The sequence below is a fragment of the Panthera tigris genome, chromosome C1, assembly GCF_018350195.1.
Source record: "Panthera tigris isolate Pti1 chromosome C1, P.tigris_Pti1_mat1.1, whole genome shotgun sequence".
Classification (NCBI taxonomy): domain Eukaryota; kingdom Metazoa; phylum Chordata; class Mammalia; order Carnivora; family Felidae; genus Panthera; species Panthera tigris.
The window spans coordinates 15247434-15266874 of NC_056667.1; the positions used below are offsets into that span (position 1 = coordinate 15247434).

Here is a 19441-nt window from a genome sequence, read left to right on the forward strand (position 1 = left end):
ATAGTTAAGAAGAAAACTAAAAAAATTTTTAACTATAAAAAAATTCTCTGAAAATTGGTGAGCCCTTTCTAGTGTTATTTGACTACATACGTTTGGTTTAAAAATTACTCTGAAAACTATTCTAAATATCGGCAAGCTATAGGTACAATCAGAAATGGAAAATTATAATTAACTCAGGTTTCTGGAAAATAATTGGTACTAACAAGGAGATGGCAATAGTCCCTCCCCCAAAGAGTTATTTATAAATATTACAAAATATACTTAAAATTCAAGTTTTTCTTTCCATCAAGGTAAAATAAAACATTTTCAATCCACTCATATTTATATCAAACATCAATCTGAAATGTTTACTTTTCAAAGGTCCACTAAACATAAAGAACCAAGAGAAAACCAATACTTCTGCATTCTTCCTTATGGAAATCAAGACCTAAATATGACAAAGTGAAGGTGTTTTATATTCTAAAAATTGTAGCAGGGCAGAGCTATCATCATTAAGACATCTTATGAATTCTTTGTATCGTGGCCTAGCTGAAGTTTGCATAGAGGATAGGTATGGTTTGAGGCCTTATGTGATGGTTAAGTATTCAATATACTTAGCATAATTCTAACTAGCAAAGGGATTACAACTCTGCAAAACTAGTAAAGTTTTGAAGAGAATACCCTGAAAATTCTTTTCTACTTAGATTAAAAACATTGTGATTCTTGACTCAAAAACGCTCTATCATTGGAGAAAGAAAGTGGTCTTCCATAATACCTACAAAGTGCATTCCTGAAAGGTGAATGGCTTTCATATTAAAAAATTTAACTCTAAGCGTGCATGAGTCTATCTCTGAACACTGCCAGAAGACGTATCTGACAGTACAACTTTTAGAAGCATGCCAGGTTGGGGTTTGATACCTATTTTTTCGTTTAAAACAATCTTATAAAACAAATAAAATATAAGACGTGTCTCTGTTCGAGTTTACTAGGTTCCTTAATATTAAAGAGAAAATACATCCTATTATCTTTGTATGCTGTAGAAAACATTGAAATCAAACAGAAGTTGCTAAGTATGATTAACGTGCAGTCCAGTAAAAAATCAATTATATTAAATACCATCCTTAGGTTATGTGCCAATTCCCAAGTACCTTTTAAAGAGTAATTTTTTAGAAAGTACATTTAGTAACAGCCAGCTAACAAGGGAGGAAGGAGTAATTCAAAAAATTAGAAATCACTTATGCTTTCCACTCATTCTTCGAAGAAGTCAGAAACATTATCAAAGCATGCTCAGTAGCACTTGCTTTCCCCTATGCCTGATGACAGACAATTGTTCCCCAATTTTGGTTAAGGTCAACCTAAATCCAACTTAGCAAGCAAGAAAGAGAGACTGTGATATCTCATTTTCTGACATGAAACTTCCTTTACAGTTTTCTATTTATAATCCAAAAGGCAATGTGTACACTTATTTCAACCAATGTTTTACACTTCATGTTCAAGGTAAATAGGAGTAGGGACCCTGGTTTAATTGCGATCCATAGTATAATGACTCATCAAGACCAAATACTATACATGATGGAAATGGAGCTAGGATAAACTGAGTGCTACAGAACTGAGGCTACAGAGCCAAATTTCTAAGAAATATTTCACGTTTTTAAAAATAGCAAGATACAGGGGCGCCCGGGTGGCTCAGTCGGTTAAGTGGCCGACTTCGGCTCAGGTCATGATCTCGCGGTCCGTGAGTTCAAGCCCCGCGTCGGGCTCTGTGCTGACAGCTCAGAGCCTGGAGCCTGTTTCAGATTCTGTGTCTCCCTCTCCCCGACCCTCCCCCATTCATGCTTTGTCTCTCTCTGTCTCAAAAATAAATAAACGTTAAAAAAAATTTTTTTTTTAAATAGCAAGATACAAAAGAACACGTTAAATATATTAAAACGGTGTTATTCTTATAAAGCAATATATACTTTGATTTATTTCCCCAACATTGTTTTCCCTAAACACACACACACACACACACACACACACCCAGAACAGCTTCAGGCAACCAAGTTTTGACCTATAAATAAATAGACAGTGAGGCATTAATAAAATACAGGAAAAAATTTTACTTATCAACCCTACTTTACCTTCCTAGAGGTAGAACACTTTGCTTTTCCATCTCAAAGTTTTGTTTAGTATCTAAATAAGCTTCAGATGTTCTGCTCATACCCTTAAACGCTGAGGGGGATGTAATTAAAATTAAAAAGGAGGGAAGAAAACAGTTATACACAAACCTTGCTTCTGGTCGCTAGCTGCAGTGACAGGGGTGCTGGCAGCAAGATGAGTGCTCTCCACAGTCCCATAAACCAGAGGGCTGTGCTCAGGGACCTGGCTGGACAGCTGCTGGGATTTGAAGTACAAAAAAGGGTGATAATGAGCGTGCGAACATAAAAACTAGCAACATGGAACCCAAGCAAGTAGGGAAGACAGAGTGGGGCAGGAGATCACAAAATTAGAAGAAAAAAAAAACAAAAAGAAAAGAAAAAAAGCAAGGAAAAAAATACATAGGCCAGTTTAATAATTCAAAAAGTACAGAAAACGGGAAGAAAAGGAAAGAGGCAGCAGGAAAGGGGAAGGAAAAGAGATGATTACTATTAACCACAGCAAGAGAAGAAAGCACAGAAATCATTAGTATAAATGCATTCTCCAGGGTTCCATCTAAGAAGGAACTTTTTTCCACCTAACAACAGACATCACATCTAAAAGGTAATTTAACCTCTCCCAGTCAAAGACCAAAGGGATCTGGTCAACTTCACTTACAAACTACCTAGCAAAGTGGTTCATCTGACCAAAGCTGGACAAACAAAATACGGTGTTTTAAAACCAGTCACTGACTCAAGAAAACAATACTGAAGAGTGATTTTTGCCATTTGTCTATATAATCACACGGGTGAAATGCATCTTCATCTAAGGCATTTTCACTTTAAAATGTCTTTAGATTCTGGGTGAAGGACAGTTATCTTTTCAGAGTCAGAAACCTAGGTAAAAGATCTGTTTTTCAGAGCTAAAAGGAAACTCTTAATTTTCACTCAACCACTTCACTGGAATCAAAAGTGGCCATCAAAATCCTAGCAGAGTAGGTTGAAAAAGTTGCAGCCATCATTCAACTTAGAGGGAACAAAATGACAAAAGAAAGGACAAGGAACACTCATTCTACATCACCTTCCAGGCAGGTATTTGTTCTGGATTTGAGGGTGACACAAAAGCCACAAAACAAAGCAGTGTCTCTCCTCAGAAATCTAAGGTCATTTTTTTTTGGAAAGCTATAATCTCCTACAATGAATTCTATCAGAGCTATCAGAGCAGAGTCCCTGCACAATTCTGATTTTCTGTGTGTGCATGCATGTGTGTGTTTTAGACGCGAGGGAAAATTAAGGTATGAATGAATATGGGGTGGGTAGGGCCACTTAAAAAAGTGAGAGTCAATAAACAATATTTTCAAATTTCTAAGTCTCATTTAGCACAGGAAAATAAAATTAAAAAATCTGTTCAGATACATACCATTTATCACGTCATTTAAGTAACAATGCTTTCAGAATGAACATGCAATTTATATTTGATTTTATCTGGACTGTACAGAATAACAGACAGGAATGCAGAAAATACTATTATTTTACCTATTCATTAGATCATGAGAGTGCTCATCATATTCCACAATTATTTCTAAATGAAGACTACTAAAATTATATTTTCATATACAAAAAAATGAAGTCAGTTACTGTTTTCACTTTGAATCATGAACAAATAAATGAAAAGTACTGCCATGATTACTCTACTCTGAATCCTTAGTACTGGTGGGAAAAAAAGCTGTTATTAAAATTCAAAAATTAGGACCACTTCAGAGCTATAAATGAAAATACAGGCTCAGTTCAATTCTAAGGCTGAAAATAGCTCTAGAACAAAGGAAAGAGTCTACGTTAGTTAGCATTTATTAAACAGGAAAGAAAGACTTGTAAATTTTACCATTTATCTAAAAGGAAGAAAGTATTAACTCCAGTTACCTAGGAACTTAGGTAGACAGAATGACATCTATACATGAGACAAAATGTTTAAGACAGTAAAAGCTACTGATATCTATAAATCTGTACTGATCAGAATTTTTCAAGCTCAGATTAAAATATCTGCAATCCTATTAAAGAGATAACTGCACAGATATTTTTAAATTAAAGTCCTAGGAAGATTATATATATATGCATTTATAAGAAAGCACTGAGGTAAACCTGTTGGTTAAATCACAGTTCCAAATCCTAGTATCCAGTACATGGTTATAGAACCACGAAGTGCTAGGAAAGAACCTCTTGGGTTTCCTCAGCTGTAAAATGCAAAACAATTGAATAAAGATCAAGTCTTTTCACTTTTAACATTCTCTAAGGCTCTGAAAGCATCAAGAAAATAAAATTCACATCAATATAATTCAATACGCTCACCTTGTTTTAGATTAATTTTAATTAAGGATAATCTTAAATTTTAGCTTAACATCTAATTTCATATTTTTTCCTCATGAAATAAATACAAAAAAGTCCTGACTTGAGTCTTGACTAATTAGCCTAAGGGACAGACATACCCCCTCTTCCCCTATTCCTCACACCCCGGAAGGTGGGGAGGCTTTGCCTCAGGGTAATCTTCCAAGAGGGGTCTTGCAAGCGTCTTTTCTTTTTTTAAAAATGCTGGGGCACCTGAGCGGCTCAGTCGGTTAAGCAACCAACTTCAGCCTAGGTCATGATCTCTCGGTGAGTTTGAGCTCCGTGTCTGTCTCTGTGCTGACAGCTCAGAGCTTGGAGCCTGCTTCAGACCCTGATGGAAACAGACCTGATGAAATCAACAACCCTGCTCTATAATTCTAAATAGGACCCTCTGGCTGTCCATGTACAAATTCATTTTAAGCAAGACAATAGCTTATCCCTCGCCACTAAGAGTCGCTGTTCATTGTGACATCTCATTCAAAACGTCGGAGAGAATCCACCTTAACCTAGACATCTGTTTAAAGTTTAAAACATTTTCCACACTACTGAAAAATACTGTTGATTTTCTTTTTCTTCACGTAATCTACGCCTAACGTGGGGTTCAAACTTAACAACCCTGAGATCAAGAGTCGTATGCCCTATGTACTGAGCCAGCCAGGCAACCTGAAAAGTACTATTTTTAAGTCAAAAGAGACTACTAATGAAAAATTAATTTATTAAAGATGAAGAACAATGTGATTTAATTCAATGACCACTATCTTTATTGAAGACAATATTAAAAAAAAAAAATACCTATATGCTTCAGGGTAGACTAATGATGTAAACTCACTAGAGCTTACAACAGAGTCGTCAAAATGACATTTTGAAAGATAAGACTGGTTTGTTTACATTATGTGGTAATCTTCAAATTCTTTGTGCAGGAACTTACCCACTTAGTGTATAGATTACTTATATTATTGTCTGAGCTTTAGAATCCAACTTAACTATTATTATTAACACTATAAAACTAACAAATGGTTAGAATTTAAGGTTTCTAGTTATCAAGTTTATAAGAAACTCTTCAGAAGACTGAATGACTTTGTAATTTTCACAAATAGCAGGGAAGGCTGTGTCTTTCCTAAAATACATTATCAATCACTAGTCTCCAACATTTCTCTGTCCCTATACTCTGGCATAGGACTCTCTCCCAAGTTATAACAATGCTTCACTATAAGAGTAATTCTTAAAACAGGAAAAAGAACAAAGGTAGTAGGGAGAGAAAGAAAGGTATATAAAGTAGTTCATTAAAAAAATTAAGTGATTTTGAGATATCACCCCAGCCTTTGGAAGCAGACAATTTGGGGAGCCTTGCCTATATATACAGCATCATGTATTTATATTTACCCTATAGAGTCCCATAAAAACTTTCAGGCATCTAGCACTTTTTGTTTTTTTTGAGAGAGACAGAGGGGGGTGGGGAGGGGGAGAGAGAGAGAGAGAAAGGGAGATACACAGTCCAAAGCAGGCTCTAGGCTCTGAGCTGTCAGCACAGAGCCCAATGTGGGGCTTGAGCCCGTAAGCGGTGAGATCATGACCTGAGCTGAGGTCGGACGCTTAACTGTTTAAGCCATCCAGGCGCCCCTCTAGGATTTCTTAATACAGAAATGTTCCTTGTGCCTTATTGCTATCAACAAGAGAGATGCAGCTGAGAGATTGTGATGCTGAGGGAAAGTAACAAAAATATTCCTTCTTTCCCACTTTAAAACATTTTTTAATTTTAATTTTTTAATTTTTTAGTGTATGTTTACCTTTGAGAGAGAGAGACAGAGTGCAAGCAGGAGAGAGATAGAGAGAGAGGAAAACACAGAATGTGAAGCAGGCTCCAGGCTCTAAGCTGTCAGCACAGAGCCCGATGTGGACCTTAAACCCAAAGACCATGAGATCATGACCTAATCTAAAGTCAGACGCTCATCTGAATAAGCCACCCCGGCGCCCCTAATGTTTATTTTTGAGAGACAGAAAACATGAGCAGGGGAGGGGCGAGGAGGGGGGGGGGGGGAGACAGAGGATCTGAAGCGGGTTCTATGCTGATAGCAGAGAGTCCAATGTGGGACTTGAACTCATGAACCTGAACTCTGAGATCATGATGCGAGCCAAAGTCTGAAGCTTAACCAAGTGAGCCCACCCAGGTGCCCCTCCCACCTTAACATTTAAAAGCTGAAAGGGAACTCTGGAATTACTTAGTACAATCCCTCATTTCATTGATGAAAAAAGCAGGGGTTAAAAGGACTTAACAACATTGTGATCTAAGGTCATAAATCTAAGTGACAGAGTGGTGACGTGGAGCAAGTGTCCTAGCAGACTCTATGAGCTCTACCCACGCACCTAGGCCTGTGTACTGTGATCACCTGCAGGGGCACACATATATACACACCTAGATTTTTTATGTTTTTGAGATATAAAATCTTCAGGAGTTATTCCACAGATCATTTTAAAACTAAGGAAGCAGGGCAATTTCAAATTCAGTCTACTATTTACGGTAAAAACAGTAGCAGCAAGAACCTGTTTCTCCTCTCCATTCTCCTTGCATAAACCTAATACAGTTTCTTCTTTTGAATGCCTGCCAAAATGAAGCTCATTATCCCCCTCTTCAGATACCCTGATATATACTCCATGCTATATTTTACTATAAATCCAGGTATCTAAGCTTGAAGAGCCACCTCTGACTGTTCCCTCTTACACATAGGGGAACCATGCATCCCTTTAACTGGACAGTACTGGTTCATGCCTGTTTCCCCATCAAAATGATCCACAGCATCCCCATTCATTCTAAAACTGCCCCAATTTAGATGATAAATTATAAGGTCATTCTTTCCGTAATCCTTACTTAGTAACCAATTGCTACATATTTCTCTAAGAGGTTTTCTCTCCCTTCAACTAACTCCCTCATTTATCACCTGAAATGGTAATAACCTCCTTTTGTCTAATTTCCCATCTCCACCTGCCACCCTTTTGTACATACTGTCCCTCTGCCTTGAATATCCTTCTCTCTCTTTTCATGTTGTGAACATCAATCTGGGAACTCAGACCAAATGTCATCTCTGCTGTGAAGCCTTCCCAGACGCTTCCAGTCCTTCTCTGCTCCTCCAGAAATATCAAAAACTGCAATACTAATAATACATGGTGTGCACTGAATACTCACTATGCCCTGAGCTGAAGCAACGTTTAAATATTTTCTCTCATTTAATCTTATCGTACCTATATACGATAGGCTTTATTTTCTACATTGTTAAAAGTGGAAGCTAACCCTCTGGAAAATTAAGCAATTTGGCTAACGTTACAAAATTAAGTAGTGGAACTGGGACTTGAAACCACGTATGTCTGGTTCTGAGCCAAAGCTTTTAAATCCCTTCCCTGTACAATCTTACCGGCACTACCATTAACAGGTTTCTGGGATCCAACACATTTGAGCCTGTGCTGCAATCCTGCCCCACTTGGTCACATCTGTGCCTTCATAATTCTCTGTACACACTTCACAGGAGGACCGGTAATACATATGTTAGTAAGTGTCCTCTGCCTCACTTAAAGGGACTGGGATGACCTCAAGGGATAGGGAAAGACTTTGCTATTCATAGCACCTGCAACTGTGGCTCAAAGCAGATACACTGTAAGGTCAAAAGCAATAGAGTACTTACTATTCAGTCATAAATTCTCATGCAGAGGATTGTCTCATCTGCAGTCTTAGTAACTAGAGTATGGTTCAGGATCTATCTAGAATTAGACCACAGTTGCAAACTAGCAATCATTAGGCTAAGCCTAATGGATTTTCTTAGGCTGGCACAGTGCTAGGCGTTAGAATTAGCCATCAACATTTAAAATAGGCCAGTTTTTTACATAAATAAAGATTTTTAGCTTCTTTTGAAACACTGGATCAACATTTTTACCCAATATAACAGATGGGAAGTAGTAAATGACTCCTTTAACAAGAGATGTTCTCTCCTACATTATGGGCACCACTATGAATTTCCAAAAGTGAAGCCAAGAGTCAGCTGCCATCATCATGCTTATGTGGTTGTTCTTGAGATATTTTCCCCTTTAGTACATATGTCTCTGGTAAAAAGGTATGTGTTCATTCCATGAACTTGGAAAGACAATAGATTAATAAATGTGGTTTTAAGTGTAATTACCTAATAAAATAAACTGATGCCTCACGACAATATGATGCATCAAAAAGTATTACCAATTATAATTACTGATTGATGGCCTTTACAAATTAAAAGTGGACATTTAATGTCCTTTATGTTTACACAAACAAATATACTTGTATTTAGGCCTGTCGTCCCTGATGAAAAATTAAAAAAAACAAAACAAAACAAAAAAAAAAACGGACTTCTGTAGCCAAAGGTAACCACAAGAGGGTAGGATACCAAGCTTGGTAAGATTAAGAAGATCAAAACACAGGGAATTAAAATGCAAAAAAATATATTAACACATGTCCAAGTTGAGAACTGAACACAAATCAACAAAAGGTTGTCAGGTATATAGCTTGAAAATGATGATGTTTTAATTAACGTGGGGAAAAATACAGACCAAAATTTAACTGTCCTCATCAACCAATTCCAAGTTTTTCTGTAGTATGCCCCTACATAACTGAGTACATAAGTATATAACTTACATAAGCATGTAAATGTTACCTCTCCCATGTTCACTTCTAGGGAAGAAATTAAATAAATTCACAAATCTTTAAGAGACTCTAAACTCAGTCATGTATTTGTGACACCAATTTTGAAAAATGTTTTTAACAACTTTTTTAAACTATGTTACTAAAATCAAGTCAATGGTCTAGCATTCTGAAATGATAGTTAATTATCCACGTATCACATATTTATAAACTGGGCCCTGAAGAATACCTCACCATCAAACCACAAATGAGGGAAGCAAGCAGCCCCCACAACTCCTTAATAATTTTCATTCTATCTGTTTTCAATGCTGAGCTCGCAGTTTAGGTATTTTGAAGCTTTGAAAATCTCTTAACTCCTCTCCATGGTTTATCAAAATTTAAAGTGACCAAGTGATGCAATCAAAATATTGGCGAATTCAGGAAATTCCAGCCTCTACTACAGTTTATTAAACTCCAGCTTCTCCTGGAATGTCTTGATTTCTAAAAGCAAGAAAGTGAACTTTTGAAGACCATGATAACTACATTCTGTAACAGGAACAAGATGGTGCTTAACTGGTAGAACTTCCTAATAACCCAAGTAAATAATTAAAGAAGACAACCTCCAATCAAAAAGCCTATTTGTGGTGTCCTAAAAGGTAAGAGGTATGCCTAAGATACATCTACATATGCTCTGAATTACATAGGCATTGCCCCAAACAATATTGTTAAATAACAATGTTTAAATTTTCAACCTCAAAAGTTTTCATGAACATAGTGTACAGCATTTAATTTCTAGGGCTCCATATTGAAACATGAAATACACATTTATTGAAGAGGTTTCCATAGGAACTGCAACTCCTTTTGGTATCATGCAATAGCTCAATAGGAAGAGTGGCAAAAGCTATGCTCTGAATGTGGAAACAATACACAGAAATGTTACCAATAAAAATCTGAAGTTATAACAATTTGTAAAGTGAAAGAACATGTCTGTTTAGACATCATTTGAGGTTCTGAGACAACTGATGGACATGAAAAGTCAGAAAGTAGCCACAGAAAAAAGAGGAGTCCAGCAGAGGTTAGTGAACAAATACACAGCATCATCCCTCACGGCTGACTCCGTCTTACCTGAGGAGGAGTAGGTGTGGAAGTGGGTCTCCCTATGGGTGGGGTAGGATTTCTGCTGCCACCTCCAGACATAATCTCCTCTGTTATGTCTTTCCCTCCCTGGTTGGGATCCCGAATTCTTATCTATAAGGTCAGAATAAGATGGCATATTTAGAGATGGGTATCTACATAGTACATTTACAGGCATACGATGTATTAAAGGTAAAACCTGGGCAACCTATAAATATCAAAGTTGATAATCACCACATCTGACTTTATTTCAGTCACAGAACCATATGGGGTCATTCAAAGAAATTTGGGACATTAGTTCTGACTTGAACAAATTAGAGTAACAAGCTAAAAAGAGATCCAATTCGCTGAATTTCTAGGTCAAAAAGGCCAAGTATTAACACTTGTCTTATAAGCACTGCCAAATTGACTGATTTTATGTACAATAATTAACATAAAATTCATAAGTAAAACCGTTTTAAAATACATCTTACTCTGTAGAACGAAGTTTTAAGGGTCATAAATGGTTCCTTAACAAAATGAAAAATGTACATATTCTAGTAATTAGAAATAGGAGTTTATGTTGCAGATAGACTTACGTATGCATGTAAGAATGCTAACTGTAACAGAGGCTTTTTGAGCAAAGGCATAGAAACAATCTCAAGGCTAATCAAGAACACAGTAATTAAAAAATTATGCTACATCCTTACAATTACATACCAAACAGACAGTAGACAGAATGAAATAAATCCACATGTACTGAGATGGAATGATCATCAAGAGGTACTGGTAGGTGAAAAGATGCAAGATGCAGAACAATGTACGTGGTTCTCTTACTTTTTTAAAGGCTACCTATGCTCACTGATATCAGTGGAGATGGTGCTATAAAGGAGAGGGAGCCCCAGGAGCTAGGCCTTCCAACCTGTGATGTTGCTGAGACCTAAAGGCCCTCTTTGCTATCCTCACCTCCAGAGAGCAGCCAAGGTAGCCCTGGCTTCATAGAAATAGCAAAGAATTCATTAATAAAACCACCTGGATCTGGAAGCTGCTTTGGGAGTTCTTCAGTAAGATTCCTAATATCAGCTATGTTTTCAGGTAAAGAAACTTGTTTCTACTACAGTTTTAAATATTGCTTCTAATTCATTTGTTCTATTTTCTTCTACAGTAGCGTCTATCATGTCTTTCATTTTCATTCTCTTCTTTATTAATGTTTGTGCATCCTGAACGTTCTGCAAGTCCAACATCTACCATGATGTTTTAACATTTCCAAAGCATACTTTCTCAACTGCAGTGTCTGGCGACACTGGCATGTGCTGTTTATTGTGATGTGTGCACGAGAAACGTGTGTCTGATAAGAAAAGAACCAAGTTTTGAGTTTTATTAATTTTTACCAAGAGCACTGTCAAGAATATTAACTAGATGTAAAAAAAAAACAAAAAATTAAAAAAGAAGATGTATTGACTATGATGATATCCCTCCCACCTATCTATCTTTGTGAATTCCATTTTGTGTGTCCTAATAGGTAAAAGATTGCAAGCCACTCTTCTACAGGATGTCCTACAACCTGAATTTTATATTACTGCATTCTAATTTGCTTGAGTCTGCCTTACTAGACAGATACAAAGCCCCCGTAACCTCTTTAAAATAATTAAAATACATTTTCTTTTTTTTTTTTATTTAAAAAAAAAATTTTTTTTTTTAACGTTTATTTTTGAGACAGAGAGAGACAGAGCATGAACAGGGGAGGGGCAGAGAGAGAGGGAGACACAGAATCTGAAACAGGCTCCAGGCTCTGAGCGGTCAGCACAGAGCCTGACGCGGGGCTCGAACCCACGGACCGTGAGATCGTGACCTGAGCCTAAGTCAGACGCCCAACCGACCGAGCCACCCAGGCGCCCTAAAATACATTTTCTAAATTCTGCTGTTTCGAAAAAGAAATCTATTCCAACAGGGAGGATTTTTATTGTTGTCATTAATACTTTGCTCAGTTCTCTTCTGATTTCCTGTGGTCAGTTCATATTTCAATGTAGAACTGAACAGGACAAAGTTCAAGGACAATAATCAGTATGTGAAAACTGAGCTCAAACTTCTCCCACTTAGCAAGGTCTTAGCAGACAAACCCTCCCAGTTCTGAAGAAGGCATGTTGTCATCTGGCATACCTAGTTTAGTGCATGCTGAAAATGATATTAAGCAAATGTTACTTTCTAGTATGTGTCCATACAAATCCTCTGGTCTAGTGGTAAGAACATAAGGGAAGAACAAAAAATGCAGTCATTTGTGAACTGAGATGAATGACTACAGCTGTGGGTAAACTTACTTGACAAATGAGTGTACATTCCATTTTAAAACAGGAAAAATTAAGAAGTATCTCTTACGGTTTTTTTCTCTCTCTTGGCTGGAGGGGGCTGCTGCTGCGTAGGCACTATGATTGGTGCTGACTGATACACTGGCTGACTTGGGTAAAAAGGCGTTCCTAAAGAATTAGAAAAAAATGAGAGGAAGCATTCAGTTATTTTGTCAACCACTATAAGACTACTAATGGCACTGTGTCTCCAAACAAGCAGTTTTTTAAAAAAAGTAACAAACAAAAACATTCTTCTTAATCATCTCTATCCACTAGCTCCTCTCTCTCTACTAAAGTGATCATGGAATGATTCCAAACACTGATCTTTTTGTCAGCATCCAATATGGAAACAACTAAATAACCAACTCCTGCAGATTGCCATCAGAGTTACCTTTCAAAAAACTAATCAAACTATAGCACTGCTTTTAAAAATCTATTCTGGGGGCCCACCCATTCCCTGCAATGAGATTCTTAAACAAGGGTTTCTGTGAATATGTTTTGTGTGTGGATTTAGTCAGAGGCAAGAGAATATATCGGATCATCTTGTGGATTGGGAATGGTTTAATTCTTCTCCCTACTGACAGAGAACCACTGTTAGGCTTTTTTCTGCTCCAACAGCAGGACATTTGCTAAGCCTTGATGGCGGCTCCCTGTGACAGTGGTTCTATGTCAAATGGCACTGAGAGGTCAAATAAGATTCACTAAAGTACAATTCACTGACGACCATGACAAAAGTTACATGGGTACTGGTGAGGGGGATGCCTCCTGATTAGGGTGGGTCCAATAGTGAATGAGATGGAAATGAAGACAGTTCGGCATAGGTAACTCCTTTTCTTTTTTTCTTAAAAAAAAATTTTTTTTAAATCTTTATTTATTTTGAGAGACAGAGTGTGAACAGGGGAGGAGCTGAGGGGAGGGAGACACAGAAAAGGAAGCAGGCTCCAGGCCCTGAGCTGTCAGCACAGAGCCCGACGTGGGGCTCGAACCCAAGAGCCATGAGATCATGACCTGAGCCGAAGTCGGGCGCTCAACCAACTGAGCCACCCAGGCACCCCAGGTAACTCCTCTTCTTAAAAGTTGTGCTATAATAAAGTGAAGCAAAAAAATGTTTGTTTGTTTTTTTTCCCCTTAAGGACATGAATGAAATCATACACCTATATGCTGAAAGGACTAATCCAGCAGATGGGGAGAAAGAAAATAATAATGCCAGAAGGGGAGAAAAGAACAGCTGGAGAAGGAGCCTTAAATGTGTAAATGCTGCAATCTACTGCTCAAGTAGAAGACTAGACTTTGTTAGGAGCACTGATACTGAGTCATGAGAACAAGAAGGAAAAAAATGAAGGTATGAAGATAGTTAACACAGGCAAACTTTTTGGTACTTTAATAAACAAATAACGTTGGCTCTACTATCGCTGTCATCATCAACATCAAACCATCCCCACCATCATCACAATAATCTTCAAGTGGCAATTTCTTGGAAGCAATATGATTTGCAGTACCAGAACTGTGTAGGTCACAATCAAATTTGGAGAAGAACTCAACAGGGGGCGTAATGAGGATTTCAAGAAACTCAATGTAGAAAAACACCGTAGCCAATCTTATTTCTGTTTATGTTTGTTTATTTTTGAGAGAGAGGGAGAGAGAGACAGAGAGAGTGAGGAGAAGAGAGAAGGGACAGAGGATCCAAAGCAGGCTTTGTGCTGATAGCAGAGAGCCTGGTGCGGGGCTAAAACTCACAAACCATGAGATCACCACCTGAGCTGAAGGTGGATGCCTAATTGACTGAGCCACCCCAGCGCCCAACAAAATCAAGCTTATATAAGCAATTCTTCACTACCGTATAATGTCACTAGTTCTAAAACTCAGAAAACAATCCCCTGAAATTGGTTTCAAATGCTGCTAGAGAAGCAACACAATCTGCTCACCTTGCCATATTTTTTAAACTAAGTGAAATAAGATCCAAAAGGTGAATCAGCCCTTTAAGAAAAAATATAGATTGTTCTAATGAAACGGTTCTGAGTCAAACATAACTAAGATAGAGACTGGCATATAATACACATATAATAAATACCAGCTGAATAAACCTGGTAGCATACGATATCTCACAGAGTTCAACACAACAGAATATCAAGTCAACTGTGGACCCCAGCAGAGCAGGCCTTCTACCCTACCAAACAATGGTTATCTTTTAGAATATACTAATGAAACTTCTTATGTAGTCAGAGGCATTTAAAAACATTTATTTGGGGGCACCTGGGTGGTTCAGCTGGTTGAGTGACTGACTTCAGCTCAGATCATGATCTCACAGTTTGTGAGTTCAAGCCCTGCATCGAGCTCTGTGCTGACAACTAAGAGCCTGAAGCCTGCTTTGGATTCTGTGTCTCCCTCTTTCTCTCTCGCTCCTTCCCTGCTTATGCGCTCTGCCTCAAAAATAAATAAATAAATAAACATTAAAACCACTTATTTTAAGGAGCACCTAGGTGGCTCAGTCGGTTAAGGGTTGGACTCTTGATTTCAGCTCAGGTCATGATCTCACGTTTGGTGAGACTGAGCCCTGAACTGGGCTCTGCGCTCACAGCGCGGAGACTGCTTGGGATTCTCGGTCTCCCTCTCTCTTTCTCCCTCAAAAACAATTTTTTTTTATAAACAAAATTTTATTCTATTAAAAATGTGAATAACTTTTGCATACCATTTATCAATTAGGCCTGTTACTCAATGTCCCTGAACTTCTCATGCACGGAATGTAGCACTTTTATCTACATCAGGGGTATGGCAACTAACACCAAGAAGCTCAATCCAGTGCAATGCCATTTACTTTGTAGATAAAGTTTTATTGGAAGACACTCACATACAGTATTTTATCTATTATCTATGGTTGCTTTTTCACTAAAATGGCAAGAGTTGGAGCACCTGGGTGGCTTTAGTTGGATGAACATCTGACTCTTGACCTCAGCTTGGGTCCTGATCTCATGGTTCATGAGTTTGAGTCCCATATCTGGCTCCTCGCTGATGGCATGGAACCTGCGTGGGATTCTGTCTCTCCCCCTCTCTGCCTCTCCCTTGCTATCTCTCTCAAAATAAATAATAAACTTAAATAAATAAATAAATAAATAAATAAATAAATACATGGCAAGAGTTGAGTAGTTGTAACAACAGAGACCAAATGGCCTGCAAAACCTACAATATTGCCCTTTATAGAAAAAGGGCTGACATTTTTTTATCCTGATCCCTGTGGTTCTCCAAACCCTAGTCTACACAAAATGTATTAATGATATATGGCAAAATTTATACAACAATGACCACATTATGATAACACACACAGAGACACAATGATAGGCTTGCCAACTTGACATTTTGGAAAGGTCTGTTACTGTTTTGAAATTATTTCAGTCTTGTTCCTTTCTTTTTATAACAGTCTTCCTATATGAAATGATACTAACATTAAATAGTCGTTTTCTTTACAAGTCTTATTGGCAAAAGTAAAAAAATCTAATAGTCTTGTATGTTTCTTCTTTTATTTTACTTTACTTTTTAAAATTTTTATTTGACCAGGACATTGAAAAATCTGGGAACCAATGGTCTAGTCAGCATTTACAGTTCTTCCCATTAATAAAACCCTAAACACAAATGTCAAATAAATGCACCGTACAATCCTGAAAGGCAGATAGAGTATCTTAACATCTAAATTCTACAAATACCTAGCATGTCACCTTCTTTTTTTTTTTTCTTTTTTAATTTTTAAGTTTATTTATTTATTTTGACAGGGAGAGAAAGAGCACGAGCAGGGGAGTGGCAGAGAGAGAGGGAGAGAGACAGAATCTGAGGCAGGCTCCACACCAGTGGGGAGCCCAATGTGGGGCTTGAACTCACAAACCACCAAGATAATGACCTAAGCCGAAACCAAGAGTCAGAGGCTTAACTGACTGAGCCACCAAGGTGCCCTTGTCTTTTTTCTTTTTTTTAAAGTTTATTTATTTTGAGAGAGAACGTGTGTGTGAGCGAGTGGCAGAGAGAGAGGGAAAGAGAGAAAATCCTAAGCAGATCTCCACTGTCAGCGTGGAGCCCAATGATGTTTGGGCTCATGAACCTTTACATCATGAGAAGCTGAAATCAAGAGTTGGACATCTGACAGACTGAGCCACTATCTAGCCATTACTTTAACCCAGGAGCCCCTACCTAACACACTTATACACTGCAGGTCTTCCAAAAACCTTTCAAAATTTCCAATTTTCTATAGAAACAAAAATAAACATAGTAGCTAAATATGCAGGTTGGCAAATTAACACCAATTTATCCTGTAATATCCAAGAATAGTAACGTTGGTATACAACCACATCAATAATCAAAATATTAACACTACACAAATACACAATCAAATTCAGCTTAAGATGCCATAAAGTTTCCCACCTCTACACATCATGGGGAACAATGAACAAATCTCTCAGTTCTCAGAAACTGAATATCATACCCAATCACCATGAAGCTCAGGAAAAAAGTAGAATGAAAATGAAAGGGGGAGGGAGAAATCACATGATAGAGTTTAAAAAAAAAAAAAAAAAAAAAAAAAAGGAAAAGTATGCTGGTTTGAAGCAAGGGAGAATGGGACCTTTTTACCAGGTAAATTCTCAAACTTTTTTTGATCTTTCTCAGTATCACTGTCACTGCTAACCACACCTCTTTGTTCCCAAACCTAATTTTTTACACCTTGGGCCATCACCCCTAGTGTTGGCCTGGAAATAATTTTAGTCTTTCTGAGGTACTTTCCTGCTATAACAGGCATCAAAATATTTAAGAAAACAGCAATAAGAGAAAACCTGAAAAATGACATTGAGCAAATACTACTCATTAGTTATTTTTCCACAACACTGTAAAAACACTGCAAGAATTAGAATTCTATGATCTTGATTACTGAACTTCATGGCAAGTAAAAATAATCTTTGAGAATCACTGTTTCAAGATTTAAACCCAAGAGAGGAATAAAACGTTAGTACACCAGAATGAACTAAAAGCTAAGGACTAAGAACTAAGAATTCTGAAAAGTAGGCAGGAAGGAATGAGACTAGGATTCGTTCCTCACCAGTTCAGCCAGAGGAAGGTCCTCTGCCCTAGAAGATACGACTGCTGTCCTTCAGGACAGAGAATTAGGATCTGATCCCTATACCTGATGCCTTTTATGTTTTTTTTTAAGTTTATTTCTTTCTTTATTTTGAGACTGACAGAGAAAGAGCATGGGTGGAGTAGAGAGTCAGAGAGAATCCCAAGCAGGCTCTGTACTGCCAGCACAGAGTCCAATGCAGGGCTCAAAACTCATGAACCATGAGATCATGATGTGAGCTGAAACCAAGAGTTGGACATTTAACTGACAGACCCACCCAGGGGCCCCAATTCTTTAAAAATTAAAAAATTGTGTTAGCCACTTCAGTCCACGTGCACACTTTTACATAATTTAAATACACAGGATTTAGATTAGTTAGCTTTTTTTTTTTTTTTTTTTTTTTTAGTTTATTTATTTTGAGAGAGCAAGAGCTTGAGCAGGGGAGGGGCAGGGAGAGAGAGGAGAGAGAGAATCCCAAGCAGGCTCTGTGCTGACAGCACAGAGGGCACACACAGGGCTCCATCCCACAAACCCTGAAATCATGACCTGAGCTGAAATCAAAACAGACACTTAACCGACTGAGCCACCCAGGTACTCCTCTAATATTCACTTTTAACCTGAACCCAAGATTAGGGCAAAAGAGGAAAGAGAGTTAAGGGGGAACATCAGGATTAGATAGATCCAAGAGAAGATTCCAAGAAAAGAAAATAGGAAGGAGGATGTTTTTGGCTTCTAGACCATAAGGATACAACAGCTGCCTCAAGGTGGTATAGCTGAAGAACCTATAATCGATGGAAACTACTAGATCAGAGCTTTTAAGTCTGACAGAAAAGCATATTAACTAGTAGTAATCTTTACAACTAAAATATGTGCCCAAATAATGAAGATAATGTAAACTTCCTATGAGAAGACTGGATTATAAATTATGATTCATTCCTAAAATGGAAAACTATGTAGCTTGAAATTCTGTAGATAATAAAATGGAAAGATGCCCAAGAATATATTGTGAGATGGGGGGGGGGGGGGGGGGGGGGGGGGGGAGAACCAGGAAGTCTTAGAACATTATAAATTGTGAATGTCCATTTGTATTAAAAATCATTTAAATGTAAGTGAAAAAGTATGTATTGATCTGTTAAATCATTATTTCTTTAGGGAGAGGAGTAGGGAGAAAAATTGGATCTTTCAACTTCATATATTCTATATTATTTGTATTTTTCATCACTAACTTGGTTACTTTCATAACGAAAAATTATTTTAAGATGTTTTTCTCATCTTAAGGAAACTAGGGAAACAGTGCTTTAATCTGGATGACGAATTGCCTACTTAATGGATATTGGATCTGCATAAGAATTTCCCAGGAAGAAAGAATATCTAACAAAGGGAACAGACATCAACAATATCTGAGATATAACTGCCCCCAATATCCTGCTTTTTGTGAAAATAAACAAATACGGTCTGTATATAATAGAAATAAAGCCAAATATGTTATAATATTGTATACACAAATCAGCAAAATACTTCCCTACTTATAAACTCATCTATATTGTTTCTATATATACTGTAGTAATATTAAGAGCAATAAAGGGGGCTAGCACATATTTATAATAGAATTTTAATTACATTTTCTGAGTCAAAAAGCCATTTATATTATTTATGAATAAGCAGACTAGATTTCATGTATTTTTATTTTTTTTAGAGAGACAGAGAGGGAGGGCACGGGGGGGAGGGGGGAGGAAGGGGGAAGGGAGAGGGAGAATCCCAAGCAGGCTCCATG

The 19441-nt window shown here is 37.5% G+C and overlaps 2 protein-coding genes across 26 annotated transcripts in view; one reads left to right on the plus strand and one right to left on the minus strand.

Moving 5' to 3' along the window:
* The window catches only part of LOC122241538, a 50575-nt gene extending 31394 nt beyond the window's left edge, over nucleotides 1–19181 (plus strand). For 8 of the 9 annotated variants that reach the window (XR_006221757.1, XR_006221754.1, XM_042998054.1 and 5 more), the window contains 2 exons: nucleotides 13706–13914; nucleotides 18946–19181. Coding sequence is in view for 7 of the 9 variants with exons in the window: in XM_042998054.1 (XP_042853988.1) it covers nucleotides 13706–13891 (186 nt within the window). In the remaining 2 variants the exon portion in view is untranslated. Of the gene's footprint in view, nucleotides 1–13705; nucleotides 13980–18945 lie in introns of those variants that run through there. The other variant, XM_042998052.1, reaches the window with a different exon arrangement.
* Nucleotides 1–19441, minus strand: part of EIF4G3 (eukaryotic translation initiation factor 4 gamma 3) — a 313469-nt gene that overhangs the window by 117274 nt on the left and 176754 nt on the right. For 13 of the 17 annotated variants that reach the window (XM_042998046.1, XM_042998035.1, XM_042998040.1 and 10 more), the window contains 3 exons: nucleotides 12604–12701; nucleotides 10240–10362; nucleotides 2247–2355 (listed from right to left, as the gene is read on the minus strand). In XM_042998046.1, the coding sequence (XP_042853980.1) occupies nucleotides 2247–2355; nucleotides 10240–10362; nucleotides 12604–12701 (330 nt within the window). The remainder of the gene's footprint in view (nucleotides 1–2246; nucleotides 2356–10239; nucleotides 10363–12603; nucleotides 12702–19441) is intronic. The other 4 variants (XM_042998050.1, XM_042998042.1, XM_042998038.1 and 1 more) reach the window with 1 other exon arrangement.